This window comes from Symphalangus syndactylus, chromosome X (assembly GCF_028878055.3).
Source record: "Symphalangus syndactylus isolate Jambi chromosome X, NHGRI_mSymSyn1-v2.1_pri, whole genome shotgun sequence".
Taxonomy (NCBI): Eukaryota; Metazoa; Chordata; class Mammalia; order Primates; family Hylobatidae; genus Symphalangus; species Symphalangus syndactylus.
In genome coordinates this window covers 84,313,440-84,334,629 of record NC_072447.2, presented here as the reverse complement: position 1 = coordinate 84,334,629, position 21,190 = coordinate 84,313,440, and the positions used below count along the sequence as shown (strand labels likewise).

Here is a 21,190-nt window from a genome sequence, read left to right as displayed (position 1 = left end):
AAATAAATAAATAAAAGTTAAAAAGTGCTAAAAGTAAGAAAATAGACATAAGTTCCCCCTCGCCTGGAATCTTTCATTGAATTATCTTTTTTTTATCTAAGGGAATAGTTCTGGGAAGTAGAGGAACTGTATCTCAATAAAACAGACATTGTTGTGGTGTGATAGAATCATCACTGCATAGGAGCCAGGAAATTTAGTTTCCAGTCCCAGGTAGTCCTTAGCTGTATAATCGGAAAAAGTTACTTTGCCTCTCTGGGCCTCAATTTCTACTAATTCTGTGATGACTCAGTTGGACTTAGAAATTATAGGATGCTAAAGACTGACTTAATAAAGCTTTCCTGGTATCTCAGACATTTTTTAAAAGGCTGTATATGAGTTTGTGTATATGTGTATGTGCACATGCATTTCTGGAAAGGCTTCCCCTCCAACCATTAGACATAATTAATGTTATAAATTGTGGTGTTTATAATTGTGAAATAAATACCACACTTGACAGTGTTTATTTCCAAAGAATTGGGTATTTTCATACTTTTGTTTATTCCTGGTATTTTCATATCATCCTGTTACACACGTGAGCAGAGAATGTGTGTATCATCCATATTTAATTTACAGTCATAGCTAGACTAAGTTATTATCCAATGTTATTGAGAGAATCAGTAGCACAGATAGAAATGAATTAGTTCCTAGTATACAGTTTTCTTGGCCTTTCTCTTAACCAGTTTGCTTTCTTAGAGAAATGAACTGATCTGACTATGATTAAGATCATTTATTGCTAGACAGAAGTAAAATTAGAGATTATCCATAGAACATTTTAATCTTGTAATTTATTTGGTGTCTTGTAGAACACCTGACTTTTCTCATTGTATTTGGTAAATGTGTTAAAAATGTTAGTCAATGTTATCTGGTTTTATTATCTCTTGAGTCGTGTTTGGCATGTATGTGTTGGGGGGATGGGCATAGGAGTTACACATTTAAGAAAGCCCTGTCTTTTAGTAGAATAAATTAATGCAGATTGGCCTGTCTTCCTGCCTGCCTGGTCAGTAACAGTGGACTTTGGAGATTGATCTAGTGATGATAAACCTATTGTATGTGGCATAAGCCAGAGAAGTCAGCTTTGATAGCAAGTTTCTACATTGGCGTGAGAGAGAAGCATTTAGTTAACATTTCAAAGTAACTAAGCCTGTTAGCATCCATGTATTCTATCAGTAGACTTTATTGAGTCCTGTCATTTGTATGGTCTTTTATTGTTTTTTGTTTTCAACAAAGGAAATAGCACACACATACATCTCAAAATGGATTATACCTGTTGTAATCTCAGTATTTTGGGAGATCAAGGTGAGAGGATCACTTGAGGCCAGGAATTTGAAACCAGTCTGGGAAACATACTGAGATCCTATGTCTACAAAATTTTTAAAATTAGCCAGGTACAGTGGTATGCACCTGTAGTCCTAGCTACTCGGGAGGCTGAGGCAGGAGAATCACTTGAGCCCAGGAGTTCAAGGCAGCAGTGATCTATGATCAAACCACTGCACTCCAGCTTGGGTGACAACACGGGACCCTATCTTAAAAAAAAAAAAAAGAATTATAAAGTATTATGGTTGTATCTATTAAGAATATCAGTTCTGTTAAGAAAGGAAATAATTGTTTCAAATGTTTATTGGGGTAGCAAGATAAAAAGTTGTTTACAAGATATTAAATATCAGAATATTTGGAATTAGTGTCAGTATTTGCTATTATATAGAAAAAAAACCCTAGGGCCTCATGATTTGAATTTTCATCTTGAGTTATTTAATACACATTTGAGTTCTTACCACTTTTTGGACCCTATACGGAAGGTGTGTAAAGGCATAATTATTTTCAAATGTGGGCTTTGTCTAGCAAAAATTTATGAGTGCATTAAGCATCACTAGATGCAGATTAAATTTGAATTCGATGTGCTGTATGTATACCTCCACTACCTTCATTTGATCAGTAATTCACAATTTAGAAAGCATGTTCTGGGAAAACTTGTTAAAAGCTATGGAAAATCCTTCTGTAAAGTGAATTAATTTGCCTTTTATAGATCCAGGTTTTCATATGTGATTTCTTAATGAACAACTTGTGAGTATTTTAAATTTATTAAAAGTAACATATCTGTAATTCACTTTAAACCCCCACCCCATCTATCTTTGTGTCTCACTCTCACAGTCATAATTACACAGAGCAGGAGTTTAGTGTTCTTACTGAGTATATAAATGATCCCAATTTTTAAGCTTTTAATTTTTTAATCTTAAAAGATTGGCTTAAGCGGGGTGTGGTGGCTCACGCTTGTAATCCCAGCACTTTGGGAGGCCGAGGCGGGCGGATCACGAGGTCAGGAGATCGAGACCACGGTGAAACCCCGTCTCTACTAAAAATACAAAAAAATTAGCCGGGTGTGGTGGCGGGCGCCTGTAGTCCCAGCTATTCGGAGAGGCTGAGGCAGGAGAATGGCGTGAACCCGGGAGGCAGAGCTTGCAGTGAGCCGAGATTGCACCACTGCACTCCAGCCTGGGCGACAGAGCGAGACTCCGTCTCAAAAAAAAAAAAAAAAAAAAGATTGGCTTAAGATATCATGATTTCTTTAAACTATATATACTATGATAATAAATTGAAAAATGTATATCAATTTAAATTTGACCCATGGGTCTTTACAGTGTAATTTAACATTTACCTTCCTGCAGTTGGAATATAAGGGCTATATGTTTCAGTTAAATTGTCCTATAACTGTTTAGATTAATTTAGATTAGTTTTTTGTTAATATAGTGGTTGGCAGTTAAAATGATTGTGAAAATAAAGTTGTTTATGATGTATAAATAGAGTAGCCTTGATTTCTAGCACAGGCATCCAATATAATCACTAATTTAAGCAGACTTATGTTAGCACTTATCAACTCAGAATCAAGCACAAAATAAAATGCATGTGAAAAAAATGTTAAGTTGGTGGAAAGACCTTGAAATCTGAAAAGTGGTAATTAAAAAACAATGGAATGCCTAAAACATACTGTATAAACATGAAAGTCTTACATAAGAGGCTGGTGTTACATGTTTTGTTGCTGTTTTTTAGGTAATCTGTCATATATATCAGAAATATATATATAGCAATCAGGTTTTAGTTTCTAGTACAGTTGACCATAGAACTATGGAGATATTATACTATCCAGAGGGGAAAAATAATTGTCTCTTATTTCAACCCCTCTAAACAGGATACCATACTTGCCGAACTCCTTCAGATACATAAAGAACACATTGTAGGATATCATGAACATGATTCTCTTTTGGACCACAAAGAAGAAGAAGAGTTGACTGAAGAAGAAAGAAAAGCAGCTTGGGCTGAGTATGAAGCAGAGAAGAAGGTAGTTTATGCAAAATGCGTTTTTATTTTTGTTGTGTTAGTGATTTGAAAGAGCAATGAGGAAGAAAAGGGTCACATTTTAAACAGGTAATAATAATATAGTGGGTTTTAGGAACACAGTCCACAATTACAAGAATCTATGGGTTGGTTTCAGCTACCTTTAGTGGTAGCGTAGGAGGAGAAGACAGAAGAAAACAGTTTACACTTAAAGAGTAGTAATCCCATTTCTGCCAGGATTTGTTGAATTGAGAAATGAGTGGGAAGCCATATATTTAGCATCACTAACCTCCCATCAGTACGCTCTCTGTAGTAACAAACATACAGGAGCTTAGTGTTTGGAGGTTGTAGTAAATGTAGCTTTGCATGTATACCATGAAATCTAAATTTTGGCTGAATATCAGAACACAAAAATATTTCATTATTAGACATTAATGCCATTTGCTCCAGCAGCAACTTTATTTAAGATCATTCTATGTCTGTTTTAAACATCAACCTACTTGAGCAAAAATGTGCCTGAGCATGGGAAACCTTATCTTAATACCTGAATCCTTTTCAAACTCCTAACTTATTGTACCAAACTTCTTTAACATTAATGTGATATTCAGAGTCCCATCAGAATTCTTTGAGTTGCCCCCATTCTGTGGGAATTAGAAAAAAAAGTACACCTTTAGGGGTTAAAGCTTTCCATGTAATAAGATCTTGGTTTCGGGTGAAAAGGGTGTTTTGTTTGTGTGTGGAAGAGTGTTAATAATTTCCTGGATCTGAGAATGTGGATTCTTTTCTAAACCAGTAGGTGATGTAGAATTTCAAGTTTTAAATCACAATGTGAAAAGTGCATAATTTTTTTGTTTTTAGGGACTGACCATGCGTTTCAACATACCAACTGGGACCAATTTACCCCCTGTCAGTTTCAACTCTCAAACTCCTTATATTCCTTTCAATTTGGGAGCCCTGTCAGCAATGAGTAATCAACAGCTGGAGGTGAGTTGTGAAGTACAAAAGTAGTTTAACATGAATTAAAGGCAATTTCAAGTGCCTTGTTGTTGAGGGTTCCTTATGCAGGAATATCACATTCTCCAAAAGATTACCCCTGAATAGACCAATAAATTTTTGTTTTATTTGTTGACCGTTTTGAACCAACATAATGTAAAATGTGGTTTGTTCAGAGCACAAAGGAATCAGTCGGTGAATTAATGTAGTTTGAATTATTTTAATTAAGAAACAATAGGGCTGCTGACTGGCTTGGGAAATAGCACCTTCTTCAGTTATAAAATGGTTATAATAAACAAATTGCTATCTTACTGTTTGAAAGTAAGATAAATATACTCATTAACTTCTATTCTAGTGCATTATAGATGTACAATTAAATATATGATGCCCAATATTATGAAATAAATGATTTAAAGCTGGAATCAATTGTAAATTAAATAGGAAAGACTGGGTTTTTATTATACCAATAATGACTTAATTGAATCTGAAACACATTATAAAATATGCTTATGGATTCTTCTGAATTATTAAATTATTGGTGTGATAAAACTCAAACTTTTAATCTTCCTAACAAGACTCTTTGAGCATTGATATGTTTTACTCCACTTTATTGATACTGAATTTTGCTGTTCTTTTCAATTATTTAAAGAGTTTTAAAACCGACTGCTATAAATTGGCAAAGGGAAGGATTCCCTATACTTTAACACTATGCTGTCTTTCTGCCTTATATAACTTATTTCTTGCATTCTTCTAGGACCTCATTAATCAAGGAAGAGAAAAAGTCGTAGAAGCAACAAACAGTGTGACAGCAGTGAGGATTCAACCTCTTGAAGATATAATTTCAGCTGTAGTAAGCTAATTGGCAATTGTCTTATTCCAACCTCCAATTTGTACCCTCCACCCCCATTGCCATTTTTTAAAATTTTTAATTGTTTCCTTCTTATAAATTGATTTGCAATAGTAAAATACTGGTAAAATGGATGGATAATAGTGCCAAACCATAACCCCGCAATTTTACGTAGATGTTGGCACAAAAGAGAAATGGATAAAATGTAAGAATTCAGAAATCAAACATGGAAATGTATGCATTGTTTACATAAACATTTTAATTACCAGTTGCACAAATTAAATCTAAATTATTGTTTCATTCCAGAGATAGCCAGCCCAGGTACAGCAGTGAACAACTTAGTACTCTGTTTTGCATCATGTTTTTCTTCAGAAAAGAATAAAGGAAAAGGGGGGTTTAGAACCTTGGGAAATCCCGAATATCTTAAAATACCTTAATTATTTTTCCTCAATTGTACAGTAATAAGGAGTAAATAGAAAATTTTTCTTTTAGTGGAAGGAGAACATGAATCTCTCAGAGGCCCAAGTACAGGCGTTAGCATTAAGTAGACAAGCCAGCCAGGAGCTTGATGTTAAACGAAGAGAAGCAATCTACAATGATGTATTGACAAAACAACAGATGGTAAGAATTCTGACGTCTGACTATTTCTAGGTTATGTTTAATTTTCTTGACTTTATAATAATAAGTTTGTATGCCATCTATGTCAGTAATTATTCCTACTATGGACAGATGGATAGTCATTGATAATTCTGGAAGAAATGTAAAAAACCCAGGAATGTCAAGTAGAAGTAATATATTTTGTTACAAAAATGCAACAGCTACCTAAATGGGAATCCTTGAAGTTTACATAGGATCTAGTCCATATAATTTTATTTCTCATATATTCTGGACATCTACGTAGGAATTTTTGCCAGAGTTTTACCACATTTGCCAATTGTATTTTATTTAACTTTTAATTTTTGTGAGTATATAATAGGTATACTGATACAGGTATACAGTGCATAGTAATCACATCAGGGTAAAGGATATCTATCACCTCAAGCATTTATCCTTTCTTTGTGTTACAAACAATCCAGTTACACCCTTCTAGTTATTTTTAAATGTGCAATAAATTATTTTTGACTGTAGTCACCCTGTTGTGGTATCAAATACAAGATCTTATTCATTCTAACTATACTTTTGTACCTATTAACCATCCCCCATTACCCCACTCCCTGCTACCCTTCTCAGCCTTTGGTAACTACCATTCTACTCTCTATCCCCATAAGTTCAATTGTTTTAGTTTTTAGCTTCCAGAAATAAGTGAGAACATGTGAACTTTGTCTTTCTATGCCTGACTTATTTCACTTAACATAATGATCTCCAATTCCGTGCAAGTTATTGCAAATGGCAGTATCTCATTCTTTTTTATGGCTGAATAGTACTCCATTGTATATATGTACCACATATTCTTTGTTTATTCATCTGTTAGTTGATACTTAGGTTGCTTCCAAATCTTAATATTGTGAACAGTGCTACAATAAACATGAGAGTGCAGATACCTCTTCAGTATACTGATTTCCTTTCTTTTGGGTATAGACCTAGCAGTGGGACTGGTGAATCATATAGTACCTCTGTTTTTAGTTTTCTGAGGAACCTCCAAACCGTTCTCCATAGTGCTCATACTAATACATGTTGCTAACAACAGTGTACACAAGTTCTCTTTTCTCCACATCCTCACCAACATTAATTATTGCCTGTCTTTTGGATAAAGGCCATTTTAACTGGGGTAAGATGATATTTCATTGTCTTTTTTGTTTGTTTGGTTGGTTGGTTTTGTAGAGACGGGGTCTTACTATATTTCCCAGGCTGGTCTCAAACTCTCGGGCTTAAGCAATCCTCCAACTGCAGCCTCCCAAAGTGTTGGGATTACAGGCGTGAGTGACCATGCCCAGCCTCTCATTGTAGTGTTGATTTGCATTATCTAATGACTGATGATGTTGAGTGCCTTTTCCTATGTCTGTTTGCCATTTGTATGTCTTCTTTTGAGAAATGTCTATTCAGATATTTTGCCCATTTTTAAATCTGATTATTAGATTTTTTTTCCTATGCAGTTGTTTGAGCTCCTTATATATTCTGGTTATTAATCCCTTGTCAATTGGATAGCTTGCAAATACTTTCTCACATTCTGTGGGTTGTCTGTTCACCTCGTTGATTGTTTCCTTTGCTGTGCAGAAGCTTTTTAACTTAGTGGTATCCTGTTTGTCCATTTTTTCTTTGGTTGCCTGTACTTGTGAGATATTACTCAAGAAATCTTTGCCAGTTCAATGTCCTGGACAGTTTGCCCAGTGTTTTTCTGTAGTAGATTCATAGTTTGAGGTCTCAGATTTAAGTCTTTAATCCATTTTGATTTGAATGTTGTATATGGCAAGAGCTAGGGGTCTTCTTTCATTGTTCTGCGTATGGATATCCAGCTTCCACAGCACCATTTATTAATGAAACTGTCCTTTCTTCAATGCATGTTCATGGCACCTGTGCAAAAAATGAGTTCACTGGTGTGTGGATTTGTTTCTGGGTTCTCACTTCTGTTCTCTTGGTCTGTGTGTCTGTTTTTATGCCAGTACCATGCTGTTTTGGTTACTGTAGCTCTATAGTATCACTTGAAGTCAGGTAATGTGATTCCTCCAGTTTTGTTCTTTTTGCTCACTACAGCTTTGCCTATTGTGGGTCTTCTGTGGTTCCATGAAAATTTCAGAATTTTTTTTTTATTTCTGTGAAGAATGTCATTGGTATTTTGATAGGGATGCATTGTATCTATAGATTGCTTTGGGTAGTATGGACATTTTAACAATATTAATTTATCCAATCCATGAACATGGAGTATCTTTTCATTTTTTTGTACCCTCTTCCATTTCTTTCATCAGCATTGTGTAGTTTTCATTGTAGACATCTTTCACTTCTTTCGTTAAGTTTATTCTTAGGTATTTAATTTTGACTGTGGCTACTGTAAATGGGATTACTTTCTCAATTTCTTTTTCAGATTTTTCACTGCTGGCATTTAGAAATGCTGCTGATTTTGTATGCTGCCACTTTACTAAGTTTGTTTATCAGTTCTAGAATATTTTTGGTGGAGTCTTCAGGTTTTTCCAAATACCAGATCATAACATTTGCAAACAGGATAATTTGACTTCTTCTTTTCCAACTGGGATGCCCTTTATTTCTTTCTCTTGTCTGATTGCTCTAGCTATGACTTCCAGAACTATGTTGAGTAACAGTGGTAAAAGCTGGCATCCTTGTTGTGTTCCAATTTTTAGAAGAAAGTCTTTCAGTTTTTCCCCATTGAGTATGATACAGGCTGTGAGTCTGTCAATATATGGCTTTTATTGTGTTGCGGTATGTTCCTTCTATAACTGTTATTTTGAGGATTTATATCATGAAAGGATCTTGAATATTATCAAATGTTTTTTCAGCATCAGTTGAAATTATTATACAGTTTTTGCCCTTCATTCTGTTATTCGATGTATCACACTGGTTGATTTGCATATGTTAAATCATCCTTGAAGCCCTTGGATAAATCCCACTTGGTCATGTTCAACAACACCTTTTTAATGTGTTGTTGAATTGTGTTTGCTAGTATTTTGTTGAGGATTTTTGCATGAATGTTCATCTCGGATATTGCCCTGTAGTTTTCTTTTTTTGATATGTCTGTCTGGTTTTGGTATTAGGGTGTTACTGGCCTTATAGAATGTGTTTGAAGTATTCCCTCCTCCTCTACCTGTCACAGCAGTTTGAGGAAGATTGGTATTAGTTCTTCTTTAAACGTTTGGTAAAATTCAGCAGTGAAGACATTGGTTTCCAGGCTTTTCTTTGCTGGAAGACTTTTTATTACAGCTTTAATCTCGTTACTTGTTACTGCTCTGTTCAGATTTTGGATTTCTTAATGTTCCAATCTTGGTAGATTGTATGAGTCTTGGAATTTATCCATTTCTTCTAGGTTTTCCAATTTTTTGCATGTAGTTTGTCATAGGAGCCTCTAATGATCCTTTGAATTTCTTTGGTATCAGTTTTAATATCTACTTTTTGATCTCTGATTTTATTTATTTGAATCTTCTCCTTTTTCTTAATCTGGCTAACGGTTTGTCAGTTTTGTTTATCTTCTCAGAAAACCAACTTTTTATTTATTTCTGTGCTGATCTTTATTATTTATTTTACTAATTTGGGGTTTTGTTTTCTTTTGTTTTTCTAGTTCTTTAAGATGCATTGATAGGTGTTTAATTGAAGTTTTTTTTTTAATTTTCTGATGTACACACTTAGAGCTGTAAACTTTCCTCTTAGTAATGCTTTTGCTGTATCCCATAGGTTTTTGTATGTTGTGTTTCCTTTATCATTTGTTTTAAGAAGTTTTTCAGTTTTCTTCTTAATGTCTTCTTTGACCCACTGGTCATTCAGGATATTGTTCAATTTTCATGTGTTTATATAGTTTCAAAAATTCCTCTTATTATTGATTTCTAGTTTTATTCCATTGTGGTCAGAGAAGAAACTTGATATGATTTCATTTGTTTGAATGTTTTAAGACTTGTTTTGTGGCCTAATATATGGTCTTTCCTTGAGAATGATTTATGTGCCAAGGAAAAGAATGTATATTCTGTGACCATTGTATGAAATGTCCTGTAAATATCTATTTGGTCTGTAGTGCAGAATAAGTCCGTTGGTTTTTTGTTGATTTTCTGTCTGGATGATCTGTCCAATGTGTAAAGTTAAGGTGTCGAAATCTCCAGCTATTATTATTTTGGGGTCTGTCTCTCTATTTAGCTCTAATAATATTTGCCTTTTATATCTGGTGCTCCAGTGTTGGGTGCACATATATTTACAATTGTTGTATCTTGTTGCTGAATTGACCCCTTTATCATTATATAATGACCATCTTTGTCTCTTTTTATATTTTTTGTCTTGAAATCTGTTTTGTCTGATATAAGTATAGCTAGTCCTGCTCCTTTTTGGTTTCCATTTTCATGAAATACATTTTTTCATCCCTTTATTTTCACTTTATATGTGTCTTTATAGGTACAATGTATTTCTTATAGGAAACAGATGGTTGAGTCTTTTTTAAAAATACATTCAGACACTATATGTCTTGATTGGAGAGTTTAGTCCATTTATATTCACTGTTATTCCTTTTTTAAACTTTCATTTTAAGTTCATGGATACATGTGCAGGTTTGTTATATAGGTAAATCTGTGTCACAGGTTTGTTGTACAGATTATTTCGTCACCCAGGTATTAAGCCTAGCACCCATAAGTTATTTTTCCTGATCATCTCCCTCCTCTCAGCCTCCAACCTCTGGTCAGCCCCAGTGTCTGTTATTGCCCCTTATGTGTTCATGTGTTCTCATCATTTAGCTCCCACTTATTAGTGAAAACATATGGTATTTGGTTTCCTGTTCCTGCATTAGTTCGCTAAGGATAATGGCCTCCAGCTCCATCCATGTTCCTGCAAAGGACATGATCTTGTTCTTATTATTAGGTTTATAGAAGATATTAATAAAATTAAATAAATAGATTGACAGCAGTCTTGAAAATGTGTGCTGAGGTCTGGGCTCAGCTTTACAAGCCGAGAATGAGAAAGTAGATTTTTAATCTCTGAGATTTCTAATCGTTGAGTCAGCTGCTGTTGGAATAAGAAAAGCTCTAGTTGTCTATAACATGTTGAATTTGTCAGACTCTTTGTGATGAGCTGCGTTCAATAAACCAAATGCAGAGGCATTAGTAGCAGGCTATGGCTCTGCTAGCTGAGGTTTGGAAATCACAGGATGCAATGCCTCAATTTTTGCTGTGGAACTTGATAATGGGGCATTCCATAATGAATGCCATATGAGGGGACGTGAGTATGAGTAGGCAGAGGGCACATGTATCTAGAGCTTCAGTCACTGTAGGTATCAGGAAGAAAGGCACATTTAGAATACACCTTTACACACGTGGATTTTTTTTTTTTACCCCTCCTGAACTTTTTCTTTATTTTTTATTTCCACATTTTCTTTATCCAGTCTACCATTGATAGGCGTTTAGTTTTATTCCATGTTTTTGCTTTTGTGGATAGTGCTGCAATGAACATACACATGTGTCATTATAATAGAACAATGTATGTTCCTTTGAATTTATACTCAGTAATAGGATTGCAGGGTTGAATGGTAGTTCTGTTTTTAGCTCTTTGAGGAAGTACCACACTGCTTTCCACAATGGATGAACTAATTTACACTCCCACCAACAGTGTATAAGCATTCATTTTTCTCTACAACCTCACCAGCATCTTTTGACTTTTTAATAATGGCCATTCTGACTGGTGTAAGGTATCTCATTGTGGTTTTGATTTGCATTTCTCTAATGATCAGTGATGTTCAGCTTTTTTTCATATGATTGTTGGCCACGTGTGTGTTTTCTTTTGCAAAGTGTCTGTTCATGTCCTTTGCCTACTTTTTAATGGGGTTGTTATTTTCTTGTATATTTCTTTAAGTTCCTTATAGATAATGGATATTAGTTGTTAGATGGATAGTTTGCAAAACTTTTCTGCAATTCTGTAGGTTGTCTCTCTACTCTGTTGATAGTTTCCTTTGCTGTGCAGAAGCTCTTTAGTTTAGTTGGATCTCATTTGTCCATTTTTGCTTTTGTTGCAATTGCTTTTGGCATTTTCATCATGAAATCTTTGCCCATTCCTATATGCAGAATTATATTGCTTAGGTTGTCTTCCAGGGTTTTTATAGTTTTCGGGTTTACATTTAAGTGTTGAATGCATCTTGAGTTGATATTTGTATATGGTGTGTAAGGAGGGAGTCCAGTTTCAATCTTCTGCCTGTGGCTAGCCAATTACCCCAGCACTGTTTACTGAATAGGGAGTCCTTTCTCCATTACTTGTTTTTGTCAGCTTTGTCAAAGATCAGATAGCTGTAGGTGTGTGGCCTTATTTCTGAGCTGTCTATTCAGTTTCATTGGTCTGTGTGTCTTTTTGTACCGGTACCACACTGTTTTGGTTACTGTAGCTCTGTAGTATAATTTGAAGTTGTATAGCATAATGCCTCCAGCTTCGTTCATTTTCCTTAGGATTGCCTTGGCTATTCAACCTTTTTTTTGTTGTTCCATATGAATTTTAAAATAGTTTTGTCGAGTTTATGAAGAATATCATTAGTAGTTTGATAGGAATAGCATTGAATGTATAAATTGCTTTGGGCAGTATGACCATTTCAACAATATTGATTCTTCCTATCCATGAGCATGGAATGTTTTTCCATTTGTTTTGTCATCTCTAATTTCTTTTAGCAGTCTTTTGGAGTTCTCATTGTAGAGACCTTTTACCTCCCTGGTTAGCTGTATTCCTAGGTATTTTATTCTTTATTGTGGCAGTTGTGAATGGGATTGCATGCCTGCTTTGCTTCTTTGCTTGACTTTTGTTGGTGTATAGGAATGCTACTGATTTTTGTACATTGATTTTGTACCCTGAGATATTGCTGAAGTTGTTTATCAGCTTAAGAAGCTTTTTGGGCCAAGACTAGAGTTTTCTAGATACAGAATCATGGCATCTGCATACTGTGATAGTTTGACTTTCTCTCTTCCTATTTGGATAACCTTTATTTATTTCTGTTTCCTGATTGCTCTGCCCGGGACTTCTAATACTATGTTGAATAGGAGTGGTGATAGAGGGCATCCTTGTCTTATGCTGGTTTTCAAGATGAATACTTCCAGCTTTTGCCCATTCAGTATAATGTTGGCTGTAGGTCTCCTGCCAGAATTCCAGAGGCCCGAGGCAAGAGCCAGTTGCTTCTTGCCAGTTCAACTCACTCATTCCCCTGGAGTTCTTGTGGGCCAGGAACGAGTCCTTGTGTGTGGTAGCCCCATTCAGGGTTCCCAGCTTCCTCCTCCAACCAAGCTTCTGTGTCTTCCCTCTGTCCACTCTCATTGCCTTCTCTCTGAAGATCTGTTAGGAGTGTGCCAGTCATCCTTGTCTTTCTGTGACAGCTTTTCCACCTTGCTGCATCTAGTCATCTGTTTTGCCCAACCCCATTATTATTATTATTATTTATATGGAGTCTCGCTCTGTTGCCCAGGCTGGAGTGCAGTGGCGCAATCTCGGCTCACTGCAAGCTCCGCCTCCTGGGTTCACGCCATTCTCCTGCCTCAGCCTCCTGAGTAGCTGGGACTACAGGCGCCCGCCACCACGCCCAGCTAATTTTTTGTATTTTTAGTAGAGACGAGGTTTCACCATGTTAACCAGGATGGTCTCAGTCTCCTGACCTTGTGATCCTCCCGCCTCCGCCTCCCAAAGTGCTGGGGTTACAGGCGTGAGCCACCGCACCTGGCCTCCAACCCCATTATTCTTGATAAGTTAGGACTTACTCCTGCCATTTTGTTATTTGTTTTCTGGTTGTTTTGTGATCCCTGTCTTCTTTCTTTTCTTCCTATCTTCCTTTTAGCTAAGGCAATTTTCTGTGGTTGGATGTTTTAATTTCTTTTATTATTATTTTTTTGAGATGGAGTTTCACTCTGTCACCCAGGCTGGAGTGCAGTGGCATGATCTCAGCTTACTGCAATCTCTGCCTTCCCGGGTTGGAGCGATTCTCCTGCCTCAGCCTCCTGAGTAGCTGGAATTATAAGCACCTGCCACCATGTGCAGCTAATTTTCGCATTTTTACTAGAGACAGGGTTTCACCATGTTGGCCAGGCTGGTCTCGAACTACTGACCTCAGGTGATCCATCCACCTTGGCCTCCCAAAGTGCTGGGATCACAGGCCTGAGCCACCACTCCTGGCATGATTTCTTGCTTGTAGTTTTTTGTTTATCTGTGGTATGTTTGTTTATTTGAAGTTACCATGAGGCTTTCAAATAATATAATGCATCATTTTAAGCTGATGATAACACTGATTGCATAAACAAGCAAAGTAACAAACAAGCAAACAAAGTAACAAGCAAAGAGAAAACTGATGTTCTATTGCCAGTGAGTTTTATACCTTCATATAACTTTTCGTTGTTTGTTAACATCCTTTTCTTTCAGATTGAGAAACTCTCTTTAATATTTCTTGTAGGACAGGTTTGATATTGAAATTCCTCAGCTTCTGTTTGTGTAGGAAAGTCTTTATTTCTTCTTCGCATTTGAAGGATATTTTCACCAGATATATTCTTCTAGGGTAAAAGTTTTTTGCTTGTTTTTTTGTTCCTTCACCCCTTTAAATATCTCATGTCACTCTCTCCTGGCCTGTAAGTTTTCTACTGAAAAGTCTACTGCCAGATGTATTGGAGCTCCTTTGTATGTTATTTGTTTCCTTTCTCTTGCTGCATTTAGGATCCTTTCTTTATCCTTGACCTTTGAGAGTTTGATTATTAAATGGTGGGAGGTAGTCTTCATTGGGTTAAATCTGCTTGGTGTTCCATAACCTTCTTTTTCTTGAATATTGATAGTTTTCTCTAGGTTTGGGGAATTCTCTGTTGTTATCCCTTTGAATAAACTTTATACCCCTATCTGTCTCTCTGCCTCCTCTTTAAGGCCAATAACTCTTAGATTTGCCCATGTGAGGCTATTTTCTAGATCTTGTAGATGTGCTTCATTGTTTTTTGTTGTCTCCTCTGATGGTACATTTTCAAATAGCCTGTTTTCAAGCTTACTAATTCTTTCTTCGCCTTGATCAGTTCCGCTATTAAGAGACTCTTAATACATTCTTCAGTATGTCAATTACATTTTTTGACTCCAGAATTTCTGCTTGATTCTTTTAAATTATTTCAATATCTTTGTGAAATTTATCTGATGGGATTATCAGTTTCTTCTCCGTATTATCTTGAATTTCATTGAATTTCCTCTAGACAGCTCTTTTGAATTCTCTGTCACATATATTCACATGTATCTGTCTCTCTAGGATTGGTCCCTGAGGCCTTATTTAGTTCGTTTGGTGATGTCATGTTTCCTGGATGGTCTTGATGGTTGTAGACATTGATTCATGTCTGGGCATTGAAGAGTTAGGTATTTATTATAATCTTTGTAGTCTAGCCTTGTTTGTACCCATCCTTCTTGGAAAGGCTTTCTAGGTATTCGAAGGGAGCTGGATATTGTGATCTAACTTGTTGGTCACTGCATCTGTATCTGCATTAGAAGGCATCCCAAACTGGGTAATGCTGTGACTCTTATAGTCTTGCAGACTCATGGAGGTGCTGCCTTGGTGGTCTTGGATAAGATCTGGAAGAATTGTCTGGATTACCAGGCAGAGACTCTTGTTCTCTTCCCTTACTTTCTCCCAAACAGAATCTCTCTCTGTCTGTGCTAAGCTGTCTGGAAAGCTGGTGGAGAGGTGACACAAGCACCCCTCTGGCTCCCATCGCGGGGACCACACTGGGTTAGACCTGAAGCCTGCATAGCAATGGGTCTCACTCAAGATCCACAGTAACTACTGGCCTCCACCTTTGTTTGCTCAAGGCTCGAAGGCTCCACATTCAGCAGGTGGCAAAGCCAGCTCCTCTTGTGTCCTTCCCTTCTGGGCTGCAGATTTCCCCCAGCCCTAGGCTGGTCCCAAGATGCTATCTAAGATCCAGGGCCTGGAGTCAGAATCTTTAGGAATCTGCCTGGAGCTCTATTATACTTCAGCTGAGCTGGCACCCAAGCCATAAGACAAAATCCTTTCTACCCTTCCCTCTGCTTTTCACAAGCAAAGGAGTCTCTCCCTATGACCATTAGCACCCCAGGCCCACAGCAGGCATTGCCTGGCTACTGCTGATGCTCACTCAGGGCCCAAGGGCTCTTCAGTCAGCTTGTGTTAAATGCTACCAGGACTACGTCTCTCCCTTCTGGGCAGTGGGCTCCCCTCCAGCCCAGGGAGGGTCCGCAAATGCCATCCAAAAGCCAAGGCTGGAATTAGGGTCCCCGAGGGTCTGCTTGGTACCCTAGCCCACTGTGGCTGAGCTGGTTCCTAAGCTGTATGTCAAAGTCCTCTTTACTCTTTCCTCTTCTTTTCTCAAGCAGGAGTCTCTTCTCATAGTGTCCACAGCTGGGAATGTGCTATGTCACACCTGAAGGTAGCATGTCTCAGCCTCACTGAAGGCCCACTGCAAGTACTGCCTGGGTACCACTGCTGATTATTCAGGGCCCAAGGGCTCTTTAGACAACAGATGTTGAATCCTGCCAGGATTGAGTCATTTCCTTCAAGAGAACGAGTTTCCTCTCGCCCAGGTTATGTCTGGAAATGTCATCCAGGAGCTAGGGCCTGGAACAAGGGCCTCAGGACTCTGCCTGGTGCCGTATCCTACTGTGGCTGACGTGATATTCAAGCTGCAAGATAAAGTCTTCTTTACTCTTCCCTCTCCTCTCCTCAAGCAAAAGGAAAGAGTCTCTCCTGGAGCTATGAGCTGTGCTGCCTGGGGTTTGCGAAGGTGTGGCACAAGCAATCTCCTGGCCACCCTGGCTGGTGTCTCACTAGGTCACGTGACCCCTCAAGTCCACTGGCTTTCAGCCCAGCCCAGCACAGGACTTAGAGTCTTGGTGGCCTAGATTGCCTTTCAGGTTTATTTAGGCCCCCAGAACTCTTTAGTCCACAGTGGCAAAGCTTGTCGGAACTCGGGTTCTGCCTGCTGGGATAGGTGATTTCCCTCTGGCTGTGGCTAGTGTAAATGCTCCCTCTGTGGGTGCCAGCTGAGTTGTGCCTGGTGTTTCTTTTCACTATGACAGGGCAGCACTGAATTTCAATGCAGAGTCTCATAATCACTGTACTCTGTCCTGCAAGCACACAGATTCTCTCTCCCTGCCACGCGGCTGCTGCCAGGGGATGAGTGAGGGGTGGCATTGGCAGTTCAAGACTGTCTTTCCTACCCCCCTTTAGTGCCTCTTTCAGTGATATGAAGTTAAAATCTGGTACAGTGATTGCTCACCTGATTTTTGGTTCTCATGAAGGTGATTTTATTGCAGATAGTTTTTCAGTTTGGTGTTCCTTCAGGGAGGACGATCAGTGGAGGCTTCTATTCAGCCATCTTACTCTGCCTCCAGTCACATTTGCCATTATTAAACAACCTCGGAATAGTAGTATACTTATCAGTGTGTTTAATTTTAGAATAAAAGTTAGAGCTATGGATGATACATATCAAAGGTTCCTACTAAGTTATATAATTCTTTAAAAGGGTACTGTATTCCAGGATCCTTGATCATGTTTCCCAACACAGTTGTTTGCTAGCCTTCTGCCTTATACTTGGAAATTTCTACGCTTGACACCAGGGAATCTATTTCTGTGGCATATATTTTACTTAGAAAGCACTGCAGGGTTATGTGGTTTTACATTATATTAGTAAATCTGAGATATTCCTGGTCAGAATTATTCCTACTGCAAGTGCCTTTCCCTTTGGTGTTGTCACTAAAATGTTTGTCTCTCATCATGTGAAATATTCAAAAGAATGACAAAGAAAGGAGTCTTAACAAAAAGTGTTGTAACTAATACTTGAGACTAATCACAGTACAGAACACGTTACTACGGCAACTAACCTAAATGCTGCTTGCAATATAATAGTCAAGACATTAAGAGAATTTAGCCCTAAATGATCTTACTAACTGATTTCTACAGTAATGGTCCTGTGAATGCCATCACATTAGTAATGGTGTTAACAATAATGTGTTTTCCTTTTGGTATGGTACCCCCTTAACAAATTGATTTTAAGTCAAAACTTGATACCTCTTTTGAGACAGGTCATGCACTTGTAACGACCCCCATTTCTTCTCTATAGTTAATCAGCTGTGTTCAGCGAATACTTATGAACAGAAGGCTCCAGCAGCAATACAATCAGCAGCAACAGCAACAAATGACTTATCAACAAGCAACACTGGGTCACCTCATGATGCCGAAGCCTCCAAATTTGATCATGAATCCTTCTAACTACCAGCAGATTGATATGAGAGGAATGTATCAGCCAGTGGCTGGTGGTATGCAGCCACCACCATTACAGCGTGCGCCACCCCCGATGAGAAGCAAAAATCCAGGACCTTCCCAAGGGAAATCAATGTGATTTTGCACTAAAAGCTTAATGGATTGTTAAAATCATAGAAAGATCTTTTATTTTTTTAGGAATCAATGACTTAACAGAACTCAACTGTATAAATAGTTTGGTCCCCTTAAATGCCAATCTTCCATATTAGTTTTACTTTTTTTTTTTTAAATAGGGCATACCATTTCTTCCTGACATTTGTCAGTGATGTTGCCTAGAATCTTCTTACACACACTGAGTACAGAAGATATTTCAAATTGTTTTCAGTGAAAACAAGTCCTTCCATAATAGTAACAACTCCACAGATTTCCTCTCTAAATTTTTATGCCTGCTTTTAGCAACCATAAAATTGTCATAAAATTAATAAATTTAGGAAAGAATAAAGATTTATATATTCATTCTTTACATATAAAAACACACAGCTGAGTTCTTAGAGTTGATTCCTCAAGTTACGAAATACTTTTGTACTTAATCCATTTCTTGATTAAAGTGATTGAAATGGTTTTAATGTTCTTTTGACTGAAGTCTGAAACTGGGCTCCTGCTTTATTGTCTCTGTGACTGAAAGTTAGAAACTGAGGGTTATCTTTGACACAGAATCATGTGCAATATTCTTAAATACTACTGCTCTAAAAGTTGGAGAAGTCTTGCAGTTATCTTAGCATTGTATAAACAGCCTTAAGTATAGCCTAAGAAGAGAATTCCTTTTTCTTCTTTAGTACTTCTGCCATTTTTTATTTTCAGTTATATGTGCTGAAATAATTACTGGTAAAATTTCAGGGTTGTGGATTATCTTCCACAGATGAATTTTCTCTCTCCTGGCACGAATATAAAGCACATCTCTTAACTGCATGGTGCCAGTGCTAATGCTTCATCCTGTTGCTGGCAGTGGGATGTGGACTTAGAAAATCAAGTTCTAGCATTTTAGTAGGTTAACACTGAAGTTGTGGTTGTTAGGTTCACACCCTGTTTTATAAACAACATCAAAATGGCAGAACCATTGCTGACTCCAGGTTCACATGAGGAATATACTTTTAACAATTCCCAGTACTATCAGTATTGTGAAATAATTCCTCTGAAAGATAAGAATCACTGGCTTCTATGCGCTTCTTTTCCCTCATCATCATGTTCTTTTACCCCAGTTTCCTTACATTTTTTTAAATTGTTTCAGAGTTTTTTTTTTTTAGTTTAGATTGTGAGGCAATTATTAAAATTAATTCATCCAATACCCCTTTACTAGAAGTTTTACTAGAAAATATATTACATTTTATTTTTTCTTAATCCACTTCTGCAAAAATGACCTACAAATTTATTCATGTACAATTTTGGTTACTTGAATTCTTAAAGAAAACATTGTTTTTGACTGTGGGAGTCAACTCAACATGGCAAAACCATTTTTGAGATGATGATATAACAGGTAGTGAAACAGCTTAAGAATTCCAGAAAAAAAAAACAAAACTGGGTGTAGGCTTTGCTTTAGGTATCACTGGATTAGAATGAGTTTAACATTAGCTAAAACTGCTTTGAGTTGTTTGGATGATTAAGAGATTGCCATTTTTATCTTGGAAGAACTAGTGGTAAAACATCCAAGAGCACTAGGATTGTGATACAGAATTTGTGAGGTTTGGTGGATCCACGCCCCTCCCCCCCACCTTCCCATGAGGAAATATCACTAATAAATTCTGTATATTTAGATATTATGCTAGCCATGTAATCAGATTTATTTAATTGGGTGGGGCAGATGTGTATTTACTTTAGAAAAAATGAAAAAGACAAGATTTATGAGAAATATTTGAAGGCAGTACACTCTGGCCAACTGTTACCAGTTGGTATTTCTACAAGTTCAGAATATTTTAAACCTGATTTACTAGACCTGGGAATTTTCAACATGGTCTAATTATTTACTCAAAGACATAGATGTGAAAATTTTAGGCAACCTTCTAAATCTTTTTCACCATGGATGAAACTATAACTTAAAGAATAATACTTAGAAGGATTAATTGGAAATCAGAGTTTGAAATAAAACTTGGACCACTTTGTATACACTCTTCTCACTTGACATTTTAGCTATATAATATGTACTTTGAGTATAACATCAAGCTTTAACAAATATTTAAAGACAAAAGATCACGTCAATAAAATACTAAAAGGCTCATTTTTATATTTGTTTTAGATGTTTTAAATAGTTGCAATGGATTAAAAATGATGATTTAAAATGTTGCTTGTAATACAGTTTTGCCTGCTAAATTCTCCACATTTTGTAACCTGTTTTATTTCTTTGGGTGTAAAGCGTTTTTGCTTAGTATTGTGATATTGTATATGTTTTGTCCCAGTTGTATAGTAATGTTTCAGTCCATCATCCAGCTTTGGCTGCTGAAATCATACAGCTGTGAAGACTTGCCTTTGTTTCTGTTAGACTGCTTTTCAGTTCTGTATTGAGTATCTTAAGTACTGTAGGAAAGATGTCACTTCTTCCTTTAAGGCTGTTTTGTAATATATATAAGGACTGGAATTGTGTTTTTAAAGAAAAGCATTCAAGTATGACAATATACTATCTGTGTTTTCACCATTCAAAGTGCTGTTTAGTAGTTGAAACTTAAAACTATTTAATGTCATTTAATAAAGTGACCAAAATGTGTTGTGCTCTTTATTGTATTTTCACAGCTTTGAAAATCTGTGCACATACTGTTTCATAGAAAATGTATAGCTTTTGTTGTCCTATATAATGGTGGTTCTTTTGCACATTTAGTTATTTAATATTGAGAGGTCACGAAGTTTGGTTATTGAATCTGTTATATGCTAAATTCTGTAAAGGGAGATCTCTAATCTCAAAAAGAATTTACATACCAGGAAGTCCATGTGTGTTTGTGTTAGTTTTGGATGTCTTTGTGTAATCCAGCCCCATTTCCTGTTTCCCAATAGCTGTAACACTCATTTTAAGTCAAGCAGGGCTACCAACCCACACTTGGTAGAAAAGCTGCTTACCATTCAGAAGGTATAGCAGGTAG

At 36.9% G+C, this 21,190-nt stretch overlaps 1 protein-coding gene across 9 annotated transcripts in view; it reads left to right on the top strand.

The window, feature by feature from the left end:
* ATRX (ATRX chromatin remodeler) overlaps nucleotides 1–20,832 on the top strand; it is a 295,245-nt gene extending 274,413 nt beyond the window's left edge. For all 9 annotated transcript variants that reach the window (XM_055268557.2, XM_055268552.2, XM_055268555.2 and 6 more), the window contains 5 exons: nucleotides 3,224–3,373; nucleotides 4,228–4,353; nucleotides 5,117–5,212; nucleotides 5,702–5,830; nucleotides 17,926–20,832. In XM_055268557.2, the coding sequence (XP_055124532.1) occupies nucleotides 3,224–3,373; nucleotides 4,228–4,353; nucleotides 5,117–5,212; nucleotides 5,702–5,830; nucleotides 17,926–18,204 (780 nt within the window). In that variant the 3' untranslated portion in view covers nucleotides 18,205–20,832. The remainder of the gene's footprint in view (nucleotides 1–3,223; nucleotides 3,374–4,227; nucleotides 4,354–5,116; nucleotides 5,213–5,701; nucleotides 5,831–17,925) is intronic.
* The last annotated feature ends 358 nt before the right edge of the window (nucleotides 20,833–21,190 follow it).